This window comes from Sapajus apella, unplaced genomic scaffold (genome assembly GCF_009761245.1).
Source record: "Sapajus apella isolate SASKATOON/1434 unplaced genomic scaffold, GSC_monkey_1.0 scaffold77, whole genome shotgun sequence".
NCBI classification, from domain to species: Eukaryota; Metazoa; Chordata; class Mammalia; order Primates; family Cebidae; genus Sapajus; species Sapajus apella.
Genome location: NW_022437017.1, coordinates 5,127,339 through 5,148,594, shown reverse-complemented (window position 1 = coordinate 5,148,594; position 21,256 = coordinate 5,127,339). Strand labels below are relative to the sequence as shown.

Genomic DNA, 21,256 nt, shown 5'->3' with positions numbered 1-21,256 from the left:
TATTAAAAAAAAAAAAAAAAAAAAAAAAAAGACAAAACAAAACAGGTTATCTGCACAGCTTCAATGTAACTCTCCCAAAATGGGCATTAGTAACTGTGGCAGTTTCAACCTACGCCCACCAGGATGGAGGGGTTAATTCCTCTCCCTGGAGTATGGGCTGGACTTAATGACCTGCTTCTAAGCAACAACTGTGGAAAAGAACAGATAACAACTCACCAGTGGAGAAACCTGGCGGACACCACTTAACCAGGAGATGAAGGTCAACCTCAGCTGTTAACCACGAATCATGTTAATATCTGACACTTCCTAATGTGATGTAAGGGGAAGCGCATTACCTCTGTGGTCTTCTTATCTATAACCACGGACTAGTCATGAGAAAACAGCAAGTTGAGGGAGGGTCTACACAATACCCCAGTAGTACATTTCAAAAATATTAAGGTCATGAAAGACTGAGGAAAGAAAAGTGGGCAACAATGCAGCATCTCGAGTGGGTTCCACCACAGAAAAAGAACAGGAACTAAAAACTGGGAAATCCAAATCAAATCCCTAGTTCAGCTCGTGGCTACTGTATCGATGCTACTGTCTTCGTTTGATCGCTGTACCGTGGTTATGTGCAATGTTAACATTAAGGTAGGTTGGATTGCGGGGGTTGGGGGGAGGTCCTATGGAAATTCTCTGTACTATCTTTGCAGCTTTTCTGCATCTAAAATTATTTCAAAATTTAAAAAATCGTAACTATGAGACATTCCCAGTCAGGAACCATACTCAGTTCAGTAACTGGAAAATTTTTATGTGTGTCTGGAGCAACTTGAGTGTGTGAATCTTCTTTGTTTAATTGTGAATTTTATGGACTCTAAATACAGATCAAGTCTTTCTGATGACGTTTCAGTATCTAAATTGAGACATGCAGCAAAGTATAATAAACAGACTGAATTTCAAAGATTTGGTATGAAAATAAGAATATAAAATCTCAGGCCGGGCGCGGTGGCTCACGCCTGTAATCCCAGCACTTTGGGAGGCCGAGGCGGGTGGATCACGAGGTCAAGAGATGGAGACCATCCTGGTCAACATGGTGAAACCCCATCTCTACTAAAAATACAACAAATCAGTTGGGCATGGTGGCGCGTGCCTGTAATCCCACCTACTCAGGAGGCTGAGGCAGGAGAATTGCCTGAACCCAGGAGGCGGAGGTTGCGGTGAGCCGAGATCGTGCCATTGCACTCCAGCCTGGATAACAAAAGTGAAACTCCGTCTCAAAAAAAAAAAAAACTCAGTACTTTAAAAATATTGATTGCATGTTGAAATGATAATATTTTAGATACACTGAGTTAAACCAATTATATTATTAAAATTAATTTCACCTGTTTCTTTTGAACTTTTTAAATGTGGCTAAAAAAAATAATGACTTCTACTGGACAGCCCAAGGTCTGAGATGTCACTCACTCACTAGAACAGGAAGGGCTTTAAGTATCTCTGACCACTTCCAGGACAACAAACAGATACAAAGAGAGAATTTCAAGAAGACTCCCTCATCTGACTGGGCCGAGTGTGCATCCGGGCCACTGCTATGTCCCAGGGCAGCCCCAGCATGCCCTCCCAGGCCACGCAAGGCCACCTTCCAAAAGAACAATTCAGTCACAGCATGCAGAAGCCTCGAGGCCACATGTGATGGGAGGGAGGCCACATGCATCCCCCCTCAAAGAGATGGAGCTCCCAGCTCGGAGAAGTTCCATCATGCATCCAATCTGCCCGGCAAGAACTTTACTGTCAATGTTTAAAAATGGGCACTTGCGGCTGGGCGTGGTGGCTCATGCCTGTAATCCCAGCACTTTCGGAGGCCGAGGCGGGAGGATCACAAGGTCAAGAGATTGAAACCATCCTGGCCAACATGGTGAAACCCTGTCTTTTCTAAAAATACACACAAAAAATTAACTGGGCGTGGTGTTGTATGCCTGTATTCCCAGCTACTCAGGAGGCTAAGGCAGGAGAATCGCTTGCACCTGGGAGGTAGAGGTTGCAGAGTGAGCCAAGATCGCACTACTGCACGATAGCCTGGTGACAGAATAAGACTCCAGCTCAAAAACAAAACAAAACAAAACAAAAAAACAGGCACTTATCCAGAAGACATAAAGGTATAAAAATATAAATAAGATATAAAGAACCTGGTCAGGCAAAGTGGCTCACGCCTGTAATCCCAGCACTTTGGGATGTCTAGGTGGGTGGATTGCTTGAGCTCAGAAGTTCGAGACCAGTCTGGGCAGCATGGCAAGACCCTATTTCTATAAAAATACAAAAATTAGCCAGGTATGGTGATGTACATCTGTGGTCCCAGCTACGCAGGAGGCTGAGGCGGGAGGACTGCTTGAAGGGGAGGTGGAGCCTGCAATGAGCTACGATTCTACCACTGTACTCCAGCATTGGTGACCAAGTAAGACCCAGTTTCAAAAAAAACAAAGAGGAAAGAAAAACCCCTCTTACAACTCAAAAAGAAAAACAACCCAGATCAAATACGGGCAAAGAGCTTGAACAGGCCTATCTTCAAAAAAATCTATGAATGGCCAATAGGCACACGGAAAGATGCTCAGCATCATTAATCATCGGGGAAATGTGAACCAAACCCACCTACAAATGCCATCTCATACCCACAAGGACGGCTATCACTAAAAACAAACAGAAAACAGGAGGTAACAGACGCTGGTGAGGATGTGGAGAAACGGGAATGTTTGAGTATTGCTGGTGGCGATGTAAATGGTTTGGCTGCTGTGAAAACAGTCCAGCATTCCCTCAAAAAACTAAACACAGAATTACCATGTGACCCAGCAACTCCACTCTAAGGTATACGGTCACCCCTCCTAACTGTGAGGGATTGGTTCCAGGACACCCTTTGGATACCAAAGTCTGCAGAGGCTCAGGTCCCTTTATATAAAATAGTAGCATTCGCATATAACCTATGTACACCCTCCCACAGCCTGTAAATCACCTCTAGATTGCTCACCACGCCTCATACGATGCCTACACATCACTGCATTCATGTGGATTCAACGGCCCAGCAAGTTTTGCCTTTTGGAACTCTGCGGATTTTTTTTTTCCAAATATTTTCTATCTGTGGTTGAATTCATGGATGCACAGCCTGTGGCTATGGAGGGCCAACTGTACACCCAAAGGAACTGAAACCTGGTACTCAAACACATACACACACAGCCTTGCTCAGAACGGGAGTTATTCACAACGGCCTAGAGGTGCGAACAGCCTACATGGCCGTCAGTGGGTGAACGGACAGAGAGCAGGACAGCCACACGGCAGAATGTTATTTGGCCGTGAAAAGGAATGCAGTTCTTACACACGCAACAACATGGATGAACTCACAAACCTTGCAGAAAGAAGGAAAGAAGCCGGACATGAAGGTCACGTGCTATGTGACTCCATTTATATGAAACTGCCCAAACAGACCCATCCACGAAGACACAATATAGATCAGCAGCTGCCAGGAACCTCAACAAGGAGGGGAATGGGAAACGCCTGCTTACAGGCACAAGGCTTCCTTCTGGGGTGATGAAACTGCTCTCGAACTAGAAGGAGAAAGCAATAGTACAACCCTGTAAAAGTACTAAATGCCACTTTACTGCTTGCTTTAAAATGGTTAAGTTCAGCCAGGCACGGGGGCTCACGCCTGTAATCCCAGCACTTTGGGAGGCCGAGGCAGGCGAATCACAAGGTCAAGAGATCGAGACTATGGTGATACCCTGTCTCTACTAAAAAATACAAAAATTAACTGGGTGTGGTGGCACATGCCTGTAGTCCCAGCTACTCGGGAGGCTGAAGCAGGAGAATTGCTTGAACCTGGGAGGCAGATGTTGCAGTGAGCTGAGATCGCGCCACTGCACTCCAGCCTGGAGCCTGGTGACACAGCAAGACTCTGTCTCAAAAGACAAAAAAAAAAAAGGTTAATTTCAGGTCATGTGAATTTCACCTCCATTCTTAAAAAGGTTGGGGAGGGGTGCACTTATTCACTGGTTGTGCCAGGAGGTTTTCTGATATGTGGACGTACAACACCTATCCCCTCTGGAATGAATCTGCTTCATCCATTTAGTACACGTTTAATAAATATTTAGCAAGTGCCACCTCTGTGCTAGAGGACAGCTGGGAACAAAAGCAGAGTCCTGGTCTTGAGCTTACTTTTGGGTGGTAGAGACACACAGATGAGTAAACACACATCCATGTATGCGCTACAAAAATAAAATGAATAGTGAGTTAGAAAAAAGTATAAAGAATAACCAGATTGAGAGGCTTGGTTAATTTTAGATGTCAACCTGACTGAATTAAGAAATACCTAGAGGGCCCGGCACAGTGGCTCATGCCTATAATCCCAGCACCGTGGGAGGCCAAGGTGGGAGGATCACTTGAGCCCAGGAGTTCGAGACCAGCCTGGGCAACATGATGAAACTCCAACTCTACGGAAAAAAAAAAAAAAAATTAGCTGGGTGTGGTGGAATGTGCCTGTAGTCCCAGCCACTCAGGAGGCTAAAGTGGGAAGATCACCTGAGTTCAGGGAGGTCAAGGCTGCAGTGAGCCAAGATTGTACCACTGCACTCCAGTCTGGGTGACAGAGCGAGACTCCATCTCAAAAATAAAAAAGCAAGAACAAAAGAAGCTAGTGAATCGGTAAGGCATGATTTCTGGGTGTGTCTATGAGTGTGTTTCCAGAGGATACTGGCAATGTGAGTAGGTAGGCTGAGTAGGGAAGATCAGCCCTCAATGTGGGCCAGCACCATCCAACTAGCAAAGGCCCAGAAGGGACAAAAGAGACAGAGAAATGGGGATCTGTCTCTAAAGGGACAAAAACACAGGGACGGCAGTCTCTCCACCTGTCTGTCTCTCTCTGCAGCCTTTGGACACTAGCCTCACACCCTCCATACCAGGCCTTCGTCTTCAGACCGAGAATTACACCAGAGTTCCCCTGCTGCAGTGGCCTCTGAGCTTTGGGGGAGCTCTGCTGCCAGCATCCCAGTTCTCCAGCTTGCAGGTGGCCTGTCATGGGACTTCTCGGCCTCCACAATCACGTGAACCTATTCCCCCAGTAACTTCCCTCTCGTATCTGGGTATCTATCTGCCTGTCCTGTTGATTCTGTCTGGAGAAAGAACCCCACAAATACAACCACTGGGTCCAAGAAGAAATCACGGGGAGAATTAGAAAATACTTTTGAGACAATGAAAACAAAACAGTGTGTGAAAACATCTGCAGTACAGAGCTAAATGCACAGGCGTAAACGCCGACATTCAAACGTGAGAGCGTCGTCCAATCAGTGACTACCCTTATGCCCTAAGGAGTCTGAAAAAGAGCTAAAACTTAGCAGAGGGAAAAAGAACAGAAATAAACAAAATAGCAAAAGACAGTAGAATGAATCAATGAAATCCAGTTGTTTCTTTGAAGAGATCAACTAAATTGACAAATCTTTGGCCAGTATTTAAAAGACACAAATAACCCACATCAGAAATAAAATTGGGAACTGCCAGTCTCATAGAAATTAAAAGAATTGAGACTACTATGGACTACTATGCACCAACCAGATAATGTAGATAAGACATACCCTTAGAAGCAAATTACTAAAATTGAGTCAAGAAGAAGTGGAGAATCTCAACACATTGATAACAAGCAAAGGAAGCAGAAATCAAATACTTCACACAAGGAAGAGTCCAAGACCAGATGGCTTTGCTGAACTCTACCGAACATTCAAAGAACGAACACCATTCCTTCTCAAACTCTACCAAAACTTACAAGAGGAGGGAATACCTCCTAACCCACTTTATGAGGGCAGCGTTACCGATACAAAAGCCAGACAAAGATGCCACAAGAAAACCACAGAGCAACGTTCCTTCTTAACAAAATACTAGCAAACCCAATCCAACAGCACACTAAAAAGATTATATACGATAAGCAGGAGGGATCTATCCCAGGACTATAAGGCGGGGGAGGGGAGCTTCTACATAAAAATTAGTCAGTGTAATACAGCACATTAATAAAAGGAAGAAAAAATCTACATGATTTTCTCAATAGAGACAGACAAAAGCAGCTGACAAAATTCAACACCTATTCATATTTTTTTAAAAAATTCTGCAAACTGAAAAGAAGGTGTGATGTAGTAAGAAATATATACATTTGGTTTCTGCTCCTAGTCCTGGCACAGAGCTTCTAAACCACTTTCTGAGAGATGGCGGTGATAGGAGCCGTTTTGTTTGAATATTTGGTCTTAGTCCTGGGTTCCTAACACAAAGGCCTCTAAGATCCTTGAAATCTGGGAAGTGATACGAGCATCTTTTCGTCGGTTCATGAGATGCCTGGTGACTGAACGCCCCTAGATAGCTTCAGGACGGTGGCTGGTTGCCAGGGGAACCAACCACGTGATCCGAGGTTGGAATTTTCAGCCCCACCCCCTGACCTCTTAGGGAGGGCAGAGGGGCTGGAAATTGAGTTTAATCACCAGTGGCCAATGGTTTAATAAATCATGCCCACATAATGGAGCCTCCATAAACACCTTAAACAAAGGGGTTCCAAGGGCCTCCAAGCCCGCCCGTCAGAGGTCATGGAACCTTGGCACTCTTCCCATGTCCTGCCCCATGCAGCAAGGTTTGGCCATTACTGAATTGCACTCTTTACAATAAACCAGTAATGGAAGTAAAATGTTTTCCTGAGCTCTGTGAGCCACTACAGAGAACTGTTGAACATAAGGAGGGGGAACTCCTGATTTACAGCCAGTTGAGTACAGGTGGCAGTCTGGGACTTGTGACTGGCATCTGAAGCAGGGGCAGTCCTGTGAAACTGGGCTCTCAACCTGGGAGTCTGTGCTAACTCCAGGTCGGGGATAACATAACTAAATTGCAGGACACCCAGTGGTGTCCTGGGAGACCTGGAGAAATGTAGTTCTCCAGGGAAAACGGGGCAAGAAACCCACACACTTGGTGTCAGAAATGTTGTGAGTCAGAGAAAACAGGTTTTTCCTTCTTCTGGAAGGGAATTTCCTCAACCTGATAAAGGGCATTTACAAAAAGCTCACACCTGACATCACACTCGATGGAAAAAGGCTAGAAACACTTTCCGGCTACACACCCTTCCCACGGCTAGTCAACACTGAGCTAGAGGTTCTAGCCAGAGCAGTAAAGCCAGAAAAAGACTTTGACAAAGAACATCCAAACTGGGAAGAAAGAAGTCAAACGACCTCTACTTGTAGATGACATGATTCTATATAAAGAAGCCACAGAAAAACCTACTAACGCTAATCATAATAAATTCAGGAAAGCTGCAGGGTACGAGATCAATAGACAAAAATCGCTTGTGCTGTCCACAGAGGAGGTCTACGGGAAAAACGGAAAACAAAATCAGCTGTGCTTCTACACACCTGCAACGAACAATCCAAAATGGGAGTTCGGAAAATAATTCCATGTACAACAGCATTCCAAAGAATAAAATATGTAGGAATAAGGTCAGGCATGGTGGCTCATGCCTGTAATCCCAGCACTTTGGGAGGCCAAGGCAGGCGGATCACTTGAGATCAGGAATTTGAAACCAGCCTGGCCAACATGGCGAAACCCCATCTCTACCAAAAAATACAAAAATTAGCCGGGCGTGGTGGCATGTGCCTGTTAATTCCAGTTACTCAGGAAGCTGAGGCACAAGAATCACTTGAACTGGGGAGGCAGAGGTTGCAGTGAGCCGAGACTGTGCCACTGCACTCTGGCCTGAGTGACAGAGAGAGACTCTGTCTAAAAAAAAAAAAAAAAAAAAAGGCCAAAAAAACCTAGGAATAAATTTAAGCACACAGGTAAAAGACTTATATATACTGAAAACTATAAAACATTGCTGAAAGAAACTAAGGAAGACTTAAGTGAAAAGACATTCCTTGTTCACGGACTGAAGACTTAATATTGCTAAGATATTTCAAAAATGACTAGATTTAATAGAATACCTATCAAAATTCCAATAGAATTTTTTGCAAAAATGGAAAAGCCAAACCTCAAGTTCATAAGGAATCACAAAGGGCACAGAATAACCAGTCATCCTGAAGAGGGAAAATCAAAACACAGCGTCAGAGGACTCACACTTCCCAATTCCAAAACTTCCTACAAGGCCGGGCCTGGTGCCTCACGCCTGTAATCCCAGCACTTTGGGAGGCAGAGGTGGGTGATCACCTGAGGTCAGTTTGAGACCAGCCTGGCCAACATGGTGAAACCGTGTCTCTACTGAAAATTTAAAAATTAGCCGGCCATGGTGGTGGGCACCTGTAATCCCAGTGGGAGGCTGTGGCAGGAGAAACACTTGAACCTGGGAGCTAGCGGTTGCAGTGAGCCGGGATCTTGACACTCCACTCCAGCCTAGACAAGACCGAAATTGCATCTCAAAAAAATAAAAATAAAAATAAGACCAGCCTAGGCAACACAATGAGACCCCATCTCTACAAAAATAAAATCAGCTGGATGTGGTGGCGCATGCCTGTGGTCCCAGCTACCTGGGAGGCTGAGGTGGGAGGACAGCCTGAGTCCAAGAGGTCAAAGCTACAGGGAGCCATGATCACACCACTGCACTCCAGGCTGGATGACAGAGTAAGACTGTCAAAAACAAAACACTTCCTTTACAACTACGGTAATCAGAGCAGTATGGCACCAGCATACACACAGACAGACCAATCAAAGAGAATTCAGAGTCTAGTTTTAAACCCAAAATCTATGACCAACTGATTTTCAACAAGGCTAAAAGACCACTTGATGGCAAGAGAACAGTCTCTTCAAGGAATGGTGCTGGGACACCTGGAAAACCACATGCAAATACTGTGAGACTCTGCCTTGCTTCATAAGCGAAAGTTCACTCAAAAATGGGTCGACTATCTGAGTATCAGGACAAAAACTATGCAACTGGTGTAAATAAACATGGGCAAATATTTACGACCTCAGATTTGGCAACGGAGTCACAAATCTGACACGAAAGGTGTGAGCAACAAGAGAAAACGGATAAACAGAAAGAACTTCATAAACATGTAAAACGTTCATGCAGCAAGGGACATCAAGGCTGGGGGCAGCAGCTCAAGCCTGTAAATCCCAGCTACTTGGGAGGCTGGGATGGGAGGACTACTTGAGCCTAGGAAGTCAGGGTTACAATAAAACCTACAGAAGGAGATAAGATATTTGAAATCACACACTCTGTTAGAGTTTAATATCCAAAATATATAAACAACTTCTATAACATAACAACAAAAAGACGAACAACCCAATTCAAAAATGGGCAATGGGCTGGGCATGGTGGCTCAGGCCTGTAATCCTAGCACTTTGGGAGGCCGATGCAGGTGGATCACTTGAGGTCAGGAGTTCAAGACCAGCCTGGCCAACATGGCAAAACTCCATTTGCACTAAAAATACAAAAATTAGCTGGGTGTGGTAGCGGGAGCCTATAATCCCAGCTACTTGGGAGGCTGAGGGAGGAGAATCGCTTGAACCCAGGAGGCAGAGGCTGTAGTGAGCCGAGATGGCACCACCACATTCCAGCCTTGGCGACAGAGCGGGATTCCCTCGGAAAAAAAAACAAAAATGGGCAATGGATACATCTAGGTATTTCCCAAGGAAGAGATACATGCAGCCAGCAAGCATGTGAAAAGATGTGAAACATCACGGGTCATCAAGGGAATGCAAATAAAAACCTCAAGTTACTGCTCCACACCCACAAGGATGGCTATTAATTTTTAAGAAGCAGAAAAACAAGCACTGCAGAGGATCTGGAGAAACAGGAACCCTCACACATTGCTGGTAGGGCTATGACATAGTACAGCCACTAGAAAACTGCTTGGCAGTTCCTCAGAAAGCTAAACATCGAATTACTGTATGAGCCTGCAATTCCATTCCTAGGTGTATACACCCAGAGGAACTGAAAACGGGTGATCAAACAAGTACACACACACACACACGCACACGCACACACATGCATGCACACATGCGTGCACGCATTCACAGCAGCACTATTCCCCATAGCAAATACATAGAAATAGCCCAAACAGCTCACAGATGAATGGATAGACACAGTATGGTACAGCTGTCTGTTATTCTTCGTAGATTCCATACTTCTGAATTTACCTCCTTACTGAAGCTCATTTGCAAACCCCAAACCAGTACTGCTGGCTTTCAGTCATTTGCAGACACTCCCAGAACAGCAATGTCAAGTAAGGCAACCCTGTTCTCTTGCTTCGGAAAAACTTCTTCACAACACACATGTGTGTTACTTTGCAACCAGATGAAGCCCTTCACATTATTTTTCCTTGAGAGAACAGTGACTTATCAGTAAAAGAGCATCCTACAAACAGGTCAAACAAAATGTGCCCTCAGTTAAGTTCTAGTGCCCAACACTGCATAAAGCACAATTCCTTCATTTTACAGGCGATACCATATCCAAGGTCAAGTGCACTCGCTGAAAAACCCTCACACTTATACAAGAATACATCTGTCTGAGAAAGCACCTTTTCTGCTCCAGTCTTAGAGCCACTCCACTCACTGGAGAAGTCAAACAACACCTTTTTCATCACAGGACCCTCAACCTCCTGTGGGCCCTCAGAGGTCTGAGGCTCCCTTTCTCCACTGAACTTTTTTGCCCAGATTAACTGGAAGGAGCCAACACCAACTCAACGCTGAACGGTGATACCGCCGTAAGCCTGTGCTGAGAATTGCAGCGCTCCCTCTCTCTCAGTACAAAGCCCAGCCGCTTCTGTGTGCTCTGCGGCCCGTTCCCTGGGAACCCTCTCTTCCTGGGGTGGTTGAAGAGGGCACTGCACTGAGAGTACCAGACAGTCAGTCTCTGAGATTGAAGCCTGACATATCCACCTCCAACCTGTGCTCTCCGCAACAATTTCCCTTCCCGGTCACCACTGCCTCCCCAAACCCATCCCCCCACCGACCTCTGTTCATTCCCTTATTCCACTAGCCTGAGCTCCCATCGAGGAGTAAGCCGTGGCTAATCACCAAACGAGAACCCTGGCTAGACCAGATAGAAAAACTGCCAACAAACCCATGCACTGTGACCCTGTCCCAAATTGCGTCCTGAATCTACAGCCATGAAGCACTTCCATCCCTGGCACCGAAACTCATCAGGCACTGTCACTGTAGGTCATGCCTGTCTCAGGTATTTGGGCAACGGGTGTGTGTTTACACAGAGCTGGTTCCAATCCCAGCTCTGCCAACTTCTGGGCCTTGACCACGTGACTCAGGATCCAGAATCTCCTCCCCTCCGTCCATAGACGGCACACAGGCCACTGCCGCTGTGAGGAGGATCTGCACCCCTGGACTTGCCATGGAGCCTCACCTCCTGGTACTCCCAGTGCAGTGCCCTCTTCAACCACCCCAGGAAGAGAGGGTTCCCAGGGAACAGGGCGCAGAGCACACAGAAGTGGCCGGGCTTTGTCCAGAGAGAGAGGGAGTGCTGCAATTCTCAGCACAGACTTATGGCGGAACTCCGGTCCTAGCCACGCAGCCTCCGCAGGAATTATTCAGACAAATAAACACCAAGGAACGTGACTTAAAACAAGCAAAAAAAAAAAAAAAAAAAAGAGAGAGAGAGAGAGAGAAACTGGCCATCCTCCAAAAGGGCTCCATGAAAGCACATGCTGAGATTTGAAAAACCTGCCACATCTAAAATTGGAGAATTTTACTATATGTAACTTACACCTCAATAAACCAGACTGAAAGAGAACAACTTGACCCGACAATATTACCTAGGTTCCTGGAAGCGCACACTGAAGGGCACTGAGGGAGGCGGCACCATGCTTGGGGCCTTTCAGAGGAACCAGGCAACAGGTGCTCTAGAGGAACATGGGGTCCCAGGCCACCCATGCAACCACACGTCCCCACACCCCAAATGAAGCCCCCAGGATCCTGAAAGAGCAGGCAGGGATTCAGAGAGGGCTCTCGGCCTTCCCAACACCCCCACACAGGGGAGGATGCTGGGCCCAGCAGCGACAATCCTATGGCCAAAGGGCCCCCTGCTCCCTTTCTCTACCAGGGGCAGGAGGCAAGGGTGGAGCCCCAGGAACCCAGGACAGAAACAGCCCTGGAGTCTGCATTTCAGACTCAGCTGAGTGCCGAGGACACAGCACGTGGGGGCACCTGAGCAGCAGCCACTTGGGGCTCCTGCTGCGTTGGGCAGAGTGGCACCACACAGGATGGGTTTCTGCCATACTTGGGAGCAGCAAGCCTGTATCTTGCCTGAAGTTGCCTCTACTGAGCAAGAATGAAAAGCAGCAAACAGCACCGGCTAGGCCCCGCCCCACCTGCCTCCAAATTCATAAGCAGGCCACCGTGGAGCCAGGCAGCAGCCAGAGCCCCGGCAGCCCCTTGCCTGGGGGGTCCTGGGAGGCAGAATGGATGCTGCCAGTGCCCACGTGGCTGAAGGCCATGTCAGGGATCAGACAGGTGTCTGGGAACAGAAAACCTCACTGAGCTTGAGCACAGTAGCACACGCCTGTAGTCCCAGCTACTCAGGAGGCAGAGGTGAGAGGATCTCTTGAGCTTGGGAGGTTGAGGATACAGTGAGCTATGATTGCACCACTGTACTCTAGCCCGGGCAACAGAGCCAGACCCTGTCCCTAAAAACAAACAAACAAACAAAAAAGGCTTGCTGGCCCAAACTGCTTCTGAACCCCAAAGGACCTTCATCTAAGCCGCGCCAGAAGCGGGTTTAAACTGCCCACACAGACTGTGGCACCACACCCCAACCCCGTAGAATACCAGTGCCTGGGCTGTGGACACCTCCCACAGATGGGCTCAATCAATCCCCTCGAACGCCCTAAGAGGGGGCTGCTGTTCTCATTCCCGTTCCACATGCTCACCCAATGGAGCTCGGGGAGGCTGGGGAGCCCCGTCACACACCTGGCAGAGGGGGTGGCCCCATAGGCCTAAGGGCCCAGACAACACACGCCTCAGGAGGCCCCTTGCAAACAGTTTCGCCTCTGCTCCCAGTGGGGCCTCAATTCCAAAAGAGCCTCAGAATGACCTAGGTTTCAATGAACTGGACGCTGGGAGGCCTTGCATCTGAAATCAGCCAAGCTGCACGGGTTGAAATGTCACCAGCTGCTAAGAGGGCAGCATGCCAAGAGCCTCTCCTAAAGGCCCTCAATGCCAGGGGGTCTGTGGAAAAGTGGAACTCCGGCCATGCGTCCTGGCATGACCAGGTATAATACAGGGACTCAGTAACAAAGCAGGGCAGCACCCGCAGGCCTCCCAGGAACACCTCCTTCCCCAGAGCCATCTCCACATCTGTCCAGCTGCACTTGTGGGAAAGCAGGCGGCTGTGGCCAAGCCATGAGCCAGGAAATGTCACTGCTGGCCCTGCTGTCACGAATCCACCCATGTCCCGGCCCCCAACATCCCCGGGAATGGAGATGGCGACCGGCACTCCCTACAGCACTCACTGGAGCCTGTGCACGGGGAGCGGCCAGCTCTCCTGCCTGTGCTGGGAACTGCCGTGGCACCCGGGGCAGGGGTGCCCACACAGAGGTGACCTGCTTGCTGACCCTCAGGGATCCTACCTTGTTTTTGAAGTGCACCTCGATGGGCATGATGAAGCCAGCGTACCCCGACTCCTCCACTTTGTAGGGGGGCTCCTTGCACACTAAAAAAAAAAAAAGCGAAGAAACACACGCATCAGCCTCCTGCCCATTCCAGGCCCAGCCACCAGCGGCAGCAGTACACCCCACAACCCGACCACCTCCTTGCAGGGGCTTGGCTGGCCTCTCAGGGGGTAGCTTTTCAGGATGTTGAGGCCCCCTGACAGGGTTGACTTCTACAGCAAAGGGATCTTAGGAATAAAACAGCAGGGAAGAGGAGAAGAAAGGTGACCTGGCCACAGGCGTGGTCAGCAGAGAGGCATTAGCCCGTCATCAGGGCACTTGTTCCCACAGAGGATGAGGCGGCTGAGGCCAGAGAAGGCTGCACAAGCTCACCCAACTCAGGTCAATGGTAGTTGGTGTGACCTGGGTGAGGCGTGAGGACCACACACTCCACTGTCACCACCTCCAGCACAGGGGCTGACCACCCACTGTGCCACAGACACATGCACTGGGAGAGGGGGGAGCCCCAGGCAGCTGGGACCCTCCTCCTGGGTTCTAGTTTAGTGTCTGATAAGAGCATTCCCAAGTGACGTGAACAAAACCCCACTGACCCCAGAGATTTAAAAAAAAAAAAAAAAAAAAAGGCCAGGCATGGGAGTTCACGCCTGTAATCCCAGCACTTTGGGAGGCCGAAGCAGGCACATCGCTTGAGGTCAGGAGTTTGATACCAGCCTGGCCAACATGGTGAAACCCCATCTCTACTAAAAATACAAAAATTAGCTAGGCACGGTGGCAGGCACCTATAATCCCAGCTACTCAGGAGGCTGAGATGGGAGAATCGCTTGAACCCAGCAGGCACAGGTTGCAGTGAGCCAAGATCGCACCACTGCCCTCCAGCCTGGGCAACAGAGCGAGACTCCCTCTTATAAAAAATGAAAAAATAAAAAATAAAAAATAAAAGATCAGGCACACATGATGCCTCATGTCTATAATCCCAGCACTCTGGAAAGCTGAGGTCAGAGAATCACTAGAACCCAGGGCAACACAGCAAGGCCCTGTCTCTATAAGAAATTAGCCAGGTGTGGTGGTGCGCACCTATAATCTCAGGGGCTACTCGGGAGGCTGAGGTGGGAGGATCATTTGATCCCAGGAGGTACGATCATGTCACTGCACTCCAGCCTGGGTGACAAAGCAAGACCCTATCTCAAAAAAAAAAAGGAATTGCTAGAAAACAGTTAAAGGAACATAATGAAACATGATTTTAAAAATTAAAGCCAAAAGATCTTTCGTTTTCGATTTGAGACAGGGTTTCGCTCTGCTGCCCAGGTCAGGGTGTAATGTTGTGATCACAGCTCACTATAGCCTCAACCTCCCAGGAATAAGCGATCTTCTCACCTCACCCTCTCAAGTAGTTGGGACTATGGGCATGCGCCACCATGCATGGCAAATTTCTGACATTCTGTACAGATGGGGCTCCACCATGATGCCTGCCTGGTCTCCTGAGCTCAGGGGATCCACCTGCCTTTGCCTCCCAAAGTGCTGGGAACACAGCCCATTGTACCTGGCCAAGATTTTTCTTTAAAAAAAAAAAAAAAGCCTCTCAAACCCCAAAGACTCTCAAACATCTTCTTAGTGTATCTCACGTATCTATGCAAACATCATCTATCAGTAGGATAGATTTAGGAGTGATGACCTGGGGCCCTCGAAGGGAGGTCTGACTGGACGGCCTTGCCCAGGACCCCAGCCTACATGCTGCGGCTGTGCAAGGCTTGCTCAACTGGACCTAGGGTGCAGCCTCCCCAGAGGCCAGAGAACAGTATCCCCAGCTGCCCTGCTGGGAGCTCTGAACACCACTGCCTGACACCAGGGTCTGCACACGAATCATCACTGCTACCAAACGGCAGTAGAGACAACACCCATTCATCGACTCATTCACTCCACCACTGTCTGTGTCAGACAGAGTCAGAGCCTAGGGTGATCACAGGCCAAGAAGATGTCCCTAGCCTTTAGTGCTTACTCCAGGGGGAGCCGTCACCACCCTCGGATCACAGCTTGCCCGGGGGTGAGGAGCAGCCTCGCCTGCAGGGCCACTCTGGCTCCAATGGGAGCACCTGCAGCCTGACGGAGGCTGGTCCGGGCGCCTGGGCCCCACTCTTCATTTCAGTCTCCTTCCTGCTCCTCTGACATCCTGCCAGGATGCTGGACAGGGGACCTCCAATGATGAGGCCCACCCTACACCAACCCCCCGCCCCTCCCAAACCCCCCCCCCCCCCGAGCAACCCAATGCTCAGGACCCAGCTGCCCACCACGGGCTCTAGACGCCAGCCCACTGGACTCCTCTCCTGAGGCCCTCCTGTGGCCAACTGCTATCAAGGCCAACCCAAAGCACCTCTGGAATTCAGCCCTGCCCCAGTGTGATGCCTTTCTTGTCTGGTCTCAGGCTCCTTCCCAGGCATCTTCTGCAGTGGGAATGATCAATCCTCTGACTGCAAATCCCATGGTGCCTGCCAAGGGAGGGCTCCCCACTGTCCTACACAACCTGCAAGGCACCTTCCGCCTCAGCTCTGCGCAGCCCAGCCCCAGATCCCATGATCCAGCCACATTGAGTCTCTCGGATCCACAGATCACTTTCTCTGGGAGCCCTGTTCTGAGCTCCCCACTCCACCAGGTCACGGTTCTCTTCCATAGACTCCCCAGTGTGTGTCCTGTACCCCTCAACCGCAGGGCTCTGTTGCTCACTCTGCCCATCTCCCTTCATCCCCACCTCTAGACCATAAGCTCCATCTCACTGAGTGTGACATCGCCAGGGCCTGGAATGGTAATTAACACTTCGTTTTAGAGGCATTTCATATCTGTTAAATATTGCCAAGCTGGTCTGAAGTACAGTGTGGGGCCAGGCGCGGTGGCTCACCCCTGTAATCCCAGCACTTTGGGAGGCCGAGGCAGGCAGTTCACTTGAAGCCAGGAGTTTGAGACCAGCCTGGCCAACATGATGAAGCCCCATCTAATAAAAACACAAAAATTAACTGTGTATGGTGATGTACACCTGTAGTCCCAGCTACTCAGGAAGCTGAAGCAGGAGAATCGCTTGAACCTGGGAGGCTGAGGTTCCAGTGAGCCGAGATCCACCACTACACTCCAGCCTGGGTAACAGAGCAAGACTCCAATCAATCAATCGATCAATCAAGTGCAGCATGGGGCCAGGCACAGGCATGGGCAGTGACCTGTGATTTGCTCTGACTCCACCTCATGTCCCATCTTCTCTCCTCCTACCCATAGTCTAAATCCACCCAGCCACAAAGGCCCACAGCAGGGCCGCCTCCTACTAGAAACAGACCCCATGTCCCTTGGCCTCTGACTTCCAGGTCACATGCTTTCCAAATCTACTGTAACATCTTATCTCATGATCCCCACCCCTTCAAGGAAGGAATCCTGCTCTGTGGCGGGTACTCCGGGCCTAGAGAACTTCTATTCCCAACAGCACCAAGAGGGATGGCTGGGCACCAGGGACAGGCTTCAGTCCAACCGGGGAGACCAGGGAGACACGCTGGCCCACTCTCCTGCTTGAGAGCAAACAGGAATCAAGAGGACAGGAATAAGGCCGTGAAAGTGAAGGCGGGAGGGAGGAGATTCGAGCTGCCTGCCAAGTTTCTGGAAGGCAAAAGTTGGACAAGGACGCACTGGGCAAGGGGCAGGACGAGGAAGCAACCAGCTCAAAGTCTGCCATGGTGGCGCCACGGGGCAGGGACGGCCACTGGTACCAGAAGGCTGAAGACCACGGACTGGCTCAGCGGAGGGCAGGAGTGAGGCTGAAAGCTGGGGGAGGGAACAGAAGCATGGGGGGCAGGGGGCAGTGACTGCCACTGTGGGCAGTGGGGTTCTCCCTGGGGTGACAGCCATGTTCTGGAATTAGACAGCAGTGATGGAAAATCAGTGGTCATAGCCGCATAACTACATGAATATACTGAAAATGCTAACTGTACACATTAAAAGAATGAATTTTATGATTTGTAAATTACATCTCCATAAAGCAGTTATTAAAAAAAAAAGGGGAGGGGCACACTGAAAGGCTGTGTTGGGAATAGGAGACCTGGGACCTCTCCCTCCTGCCCATCTCCACCCCCAACCCACCCCCAGCCCAGGAAGTTTCAGGTTTCCTTCTGGGGAAATCCAGCCGGTTCCTGTCTCAAGGAGCTGACTATCTGGGGAAAGCTGAAGCGTAGTGTGGAAACCAGACCCCCAAGGAAAGCCTTATTCATTAGGAAATCACGTGAGCCCCCAGGCCTGTGGATTAGCAGAACCCACCCTCCAGTTACAGAATGCTCAGGAACTCCCACCAGGAGGAAAGAGTTTGAGGAAACAGAAATAATTTAGAGACCACAAGAGAGCTGAGAAAAAGAAAATAACAAATAAAAACCAGGAGTCAGGCCGGGTGCGGTGGCTCACGCCTGTAATCCCAGCACTTTGGGAGGCCGAGGCGGGTGGATCATGAGGTCAAGAGATCGAGACCATCCTGGTCAACACGGTGAAACCCCGTCTCTACTAAAAATACAAAAAATTAGCTGGGCATGGTGGCGCGTGCCTGTAATCCCAGCTACTCAGGAGGCTGAGGCAGGAGAATTGCCTGAACCCAGGAGGCGGAGGTTGCGGTGAGCCGAGATCGCGCCATTGCACTCCAGCCTGGGTAAAAAAAGCGAAGCTCCCTCCTCAAAAAAAAAAAAAAAAAAAAAAACCAGGAGTCAATGCCCTCAGATTCAAGGCAACATATCCAACAAATAAAAATAAGATGCTACTAAAAGGAAAAATTATAGCCAGGAACCACAGGTCACACCCGAAATCCCAGGCACTCTGGGAGGCTGAGGTGGGAGGATCACTTGACACCAGGAGTTCAAGGATAGCCAGAAAAACGTTCCCTACAAAAAATACAAAAATTTAGCTGGCCGTGGTGGTGCATACCTGTAACCCTAGCCACTCAGGAGGCTGAGGCACGAGAATCACTTGCACCCAGGAGGTGGAGGTTGCAGTGAGCCAAGAGGGCACCACTGCCCTCCAGCCTAGGTGACAGAGTGAAACTCAGTTTAAAAAAAAAAAAAGGAAGAAATGAAATGAGCATCCCAGAAAGGGGGGAAAAAAAGAGGAAATAAACAGACAGAAGGAAACTGTCAAAGAAATAGAAGGAAACTTGAAAACTGGCACTAGATAAGGATGCCCTCTCTCACCACTCCTATTCAACATAATTTTGGAAGTTCTAGCAGAGTAATCAGGCAAGAAAAAGAAACAAAGGGTATTCAATTAGGAAAAGAGGAAGTCAAGTTGTCTCTATTTGCAGACAACATGATTGTATATTTAGAAGACCCCATCGTCTCAGTCCAAAATCTCCCTAAGCTAATAAGCAACTCCAGCAAAGTCTCAGGCTACAAAATCAATGTGCAGGAATCAAAAGCATTCTTATATACCAATAACAGACAAACAGAGAGCCAAATAATGAGCAAACTCCCATTCACAACTGCTATAAGGAGAATAAAATACCTAGGAATAAAACTAACAAAGGATGTGAAGGACCTCTTCAAGGAGAACTACAAACCACTGCTCACAGAAATATGAGAGGACACAAACAGATGGAAAAACATTCCATGCTCCTGGTTAGAAAGAATCAATATTGTGAAAATGGTCAAAGTAATTTACAGATTCAATGCTATCCCCATCAAGCTACCATTGATCTTCTTCACAGAACTGGAAAAAACCTCTTTAAACTTCATACGGAACCAAAAGAGAGCCCACGTAGCCACGACAATCCTAAGCAAAAAGAACAAAGCTGGAGGCATCACACTACCTGACTTCAAACTATACTACAAGGCTACAGTAATCAAAACAGCATGGTACTGGTACCAAAACAGAGATATAGACCAATGGAACAGAACAAAGGCCTCAGAAGTAATGACACACATCTACAATCATCTGATCTTTGACAAACCTGACAAAAAGAAGCAATGGGGAAAGGATTCCCTTTTTAATAAATGGTATTGGGAAAACTGGCTAGCTAAGTGCAGAAAGCTGAAACTGGACCCCTTCCTTACACCTTACACTAAAATTAACTCCAGATGGATTAAAGATTTAAACATAAGATTTAACACCATAAAAACCTTAGAACAAAACCTAGGCAAAACCATTCAGTACATAGGCACAGGCAAGGACTTCACGACTAAAATACCAAAAGCAATGGCAACAAAAGCCAAAATAGACAAATGGGATCTAACTAAACTTAAGAGTTTCTGCATCGCAAAAGAAACAATCATTAGAGTGAACTGGCAACCAACAGAATGGGAAAAACTTTTTGCAATCTACCCATCTGACAAAGGGCTAATATGCAGAATCTACAAAGAACTAAAGCAGATTTACAAGAAAAAAAAAAACATTCAAAAGTGGGCGAACGATATAAACAGACACTTTTCAAAACAAGACATTTATGAGGACGACAAACATATGAAAAAATGCTCATCATCACTGGTCATTAGAGAAATGCAAATCAAAACCACACAGCTACCATTTCATGCCAGTTAGAATGGCAATCATTAAAAAATCTGGAGACAGCAGATGCTGGAGAGGATGTGGAGAAATAGGAACACTTTCACACTGTTGGTGGGAGTGTAAATTAGTTCAACCACTGTGGAAGACAGTGTGGCGATTCCTCAAGGATCTAGAAGCAGAAATTCCATTTGACCCAACAATCCCATTACTGGGTATATACCCAAAGGATTATAAATTGTTCTATTATAAAAACACATGTACAAGTATGTTCACTGCGGCACTGTTTACAATAGCAAAGACCTGGAACCAACCCAAATGCCCATCAATGACAGACTGGACCAAGAAAATGTGGCACATATACACCATGGAATACTATGCAGCCAGAAAAAAGGATGAGTTCATGTCCTCTGTAGGGACATGGATGGATCTGAAAACCATCATTCTCAGCAAACTGACACAAGAACAGAAAACCAAACACTGTATGTTCTCACTCATAGTCAGGTATTGAACAATGAGAACACATGGGCACAGAGAGGAGAACGTCACACACTGAGGTCTTTTGGGGGATGGGGGGCTAGGGGAGGGACAGCGGGGGGATGGTGAGGTTGGGGGAATAACATTGGGAGAAATGCCTGATGTAGGTGACGGGGGGATGGAGACAGCAAACCACCATGGCATGTGTGTACCTATGCAACAATCCTGCAAGATGTGCACATGTACCCCAGACCTTAAAGCACACAAAAAAAAGAGAGAAATAAAATCAGCATCCCAGAAAGGAAAAAAAAAAAAAAAGAGGAAATAAACAGATGGAAGGAAACTGCCAAAGAAATAGAAGGAAACAGGCCGGGCGCGGTGGCTCAAGCCTGTACTCCCAGCACTGTGGGAGGCTGAGGCGGGTGGATCACGAGGTCAAGAGATCGAGACCATCCTGGTCAACATGGTGAAACCCCGTCTCTACTAAAAATACAAAAAATTAGCTGGGCATGGTGGCGCGTGCCTGTAATCCCAGCTACTCAGGAGGCTGAGGCAGGAGAATTGCCTGAACCCAGGAGGCGGAGGTTGCGGTGAGCCGAGATCGCACCATTGCACTCCAGCCTGGGTAACAAGAGCTAAACTCCATCTCAAAAAAAAAAAAAAAAAAAAAAAAAAAGAAA

General features: G+C 48.1%; 1 protein-coding gene across 3 annotated transcripts in view; it reads right to left on the bottom strand.

The window, feature by feature from the left end:
* MLLT1 (MLLT1 super elongation complex subunit) overlaps positions 1-21,256 on the bottom strand; it is a 73,350-nt gene that overhangs the window by 36,857 nt on the left and 15,237 nt on the right. For all 3 annotated transcript variants that reach the window (XM_032252101.1, XM_032252100.1, XM_032252102.1), the window contains exon 3: positions 13,554-13,636. In XM_032252101.1, the coding sequence (XP_032107992.1) occupies positions 13,554-13,636 (83 nt within the window). The remainder of the gene's footprint in view (positions 1-13,553; positions 13,637-21,256) is intronic.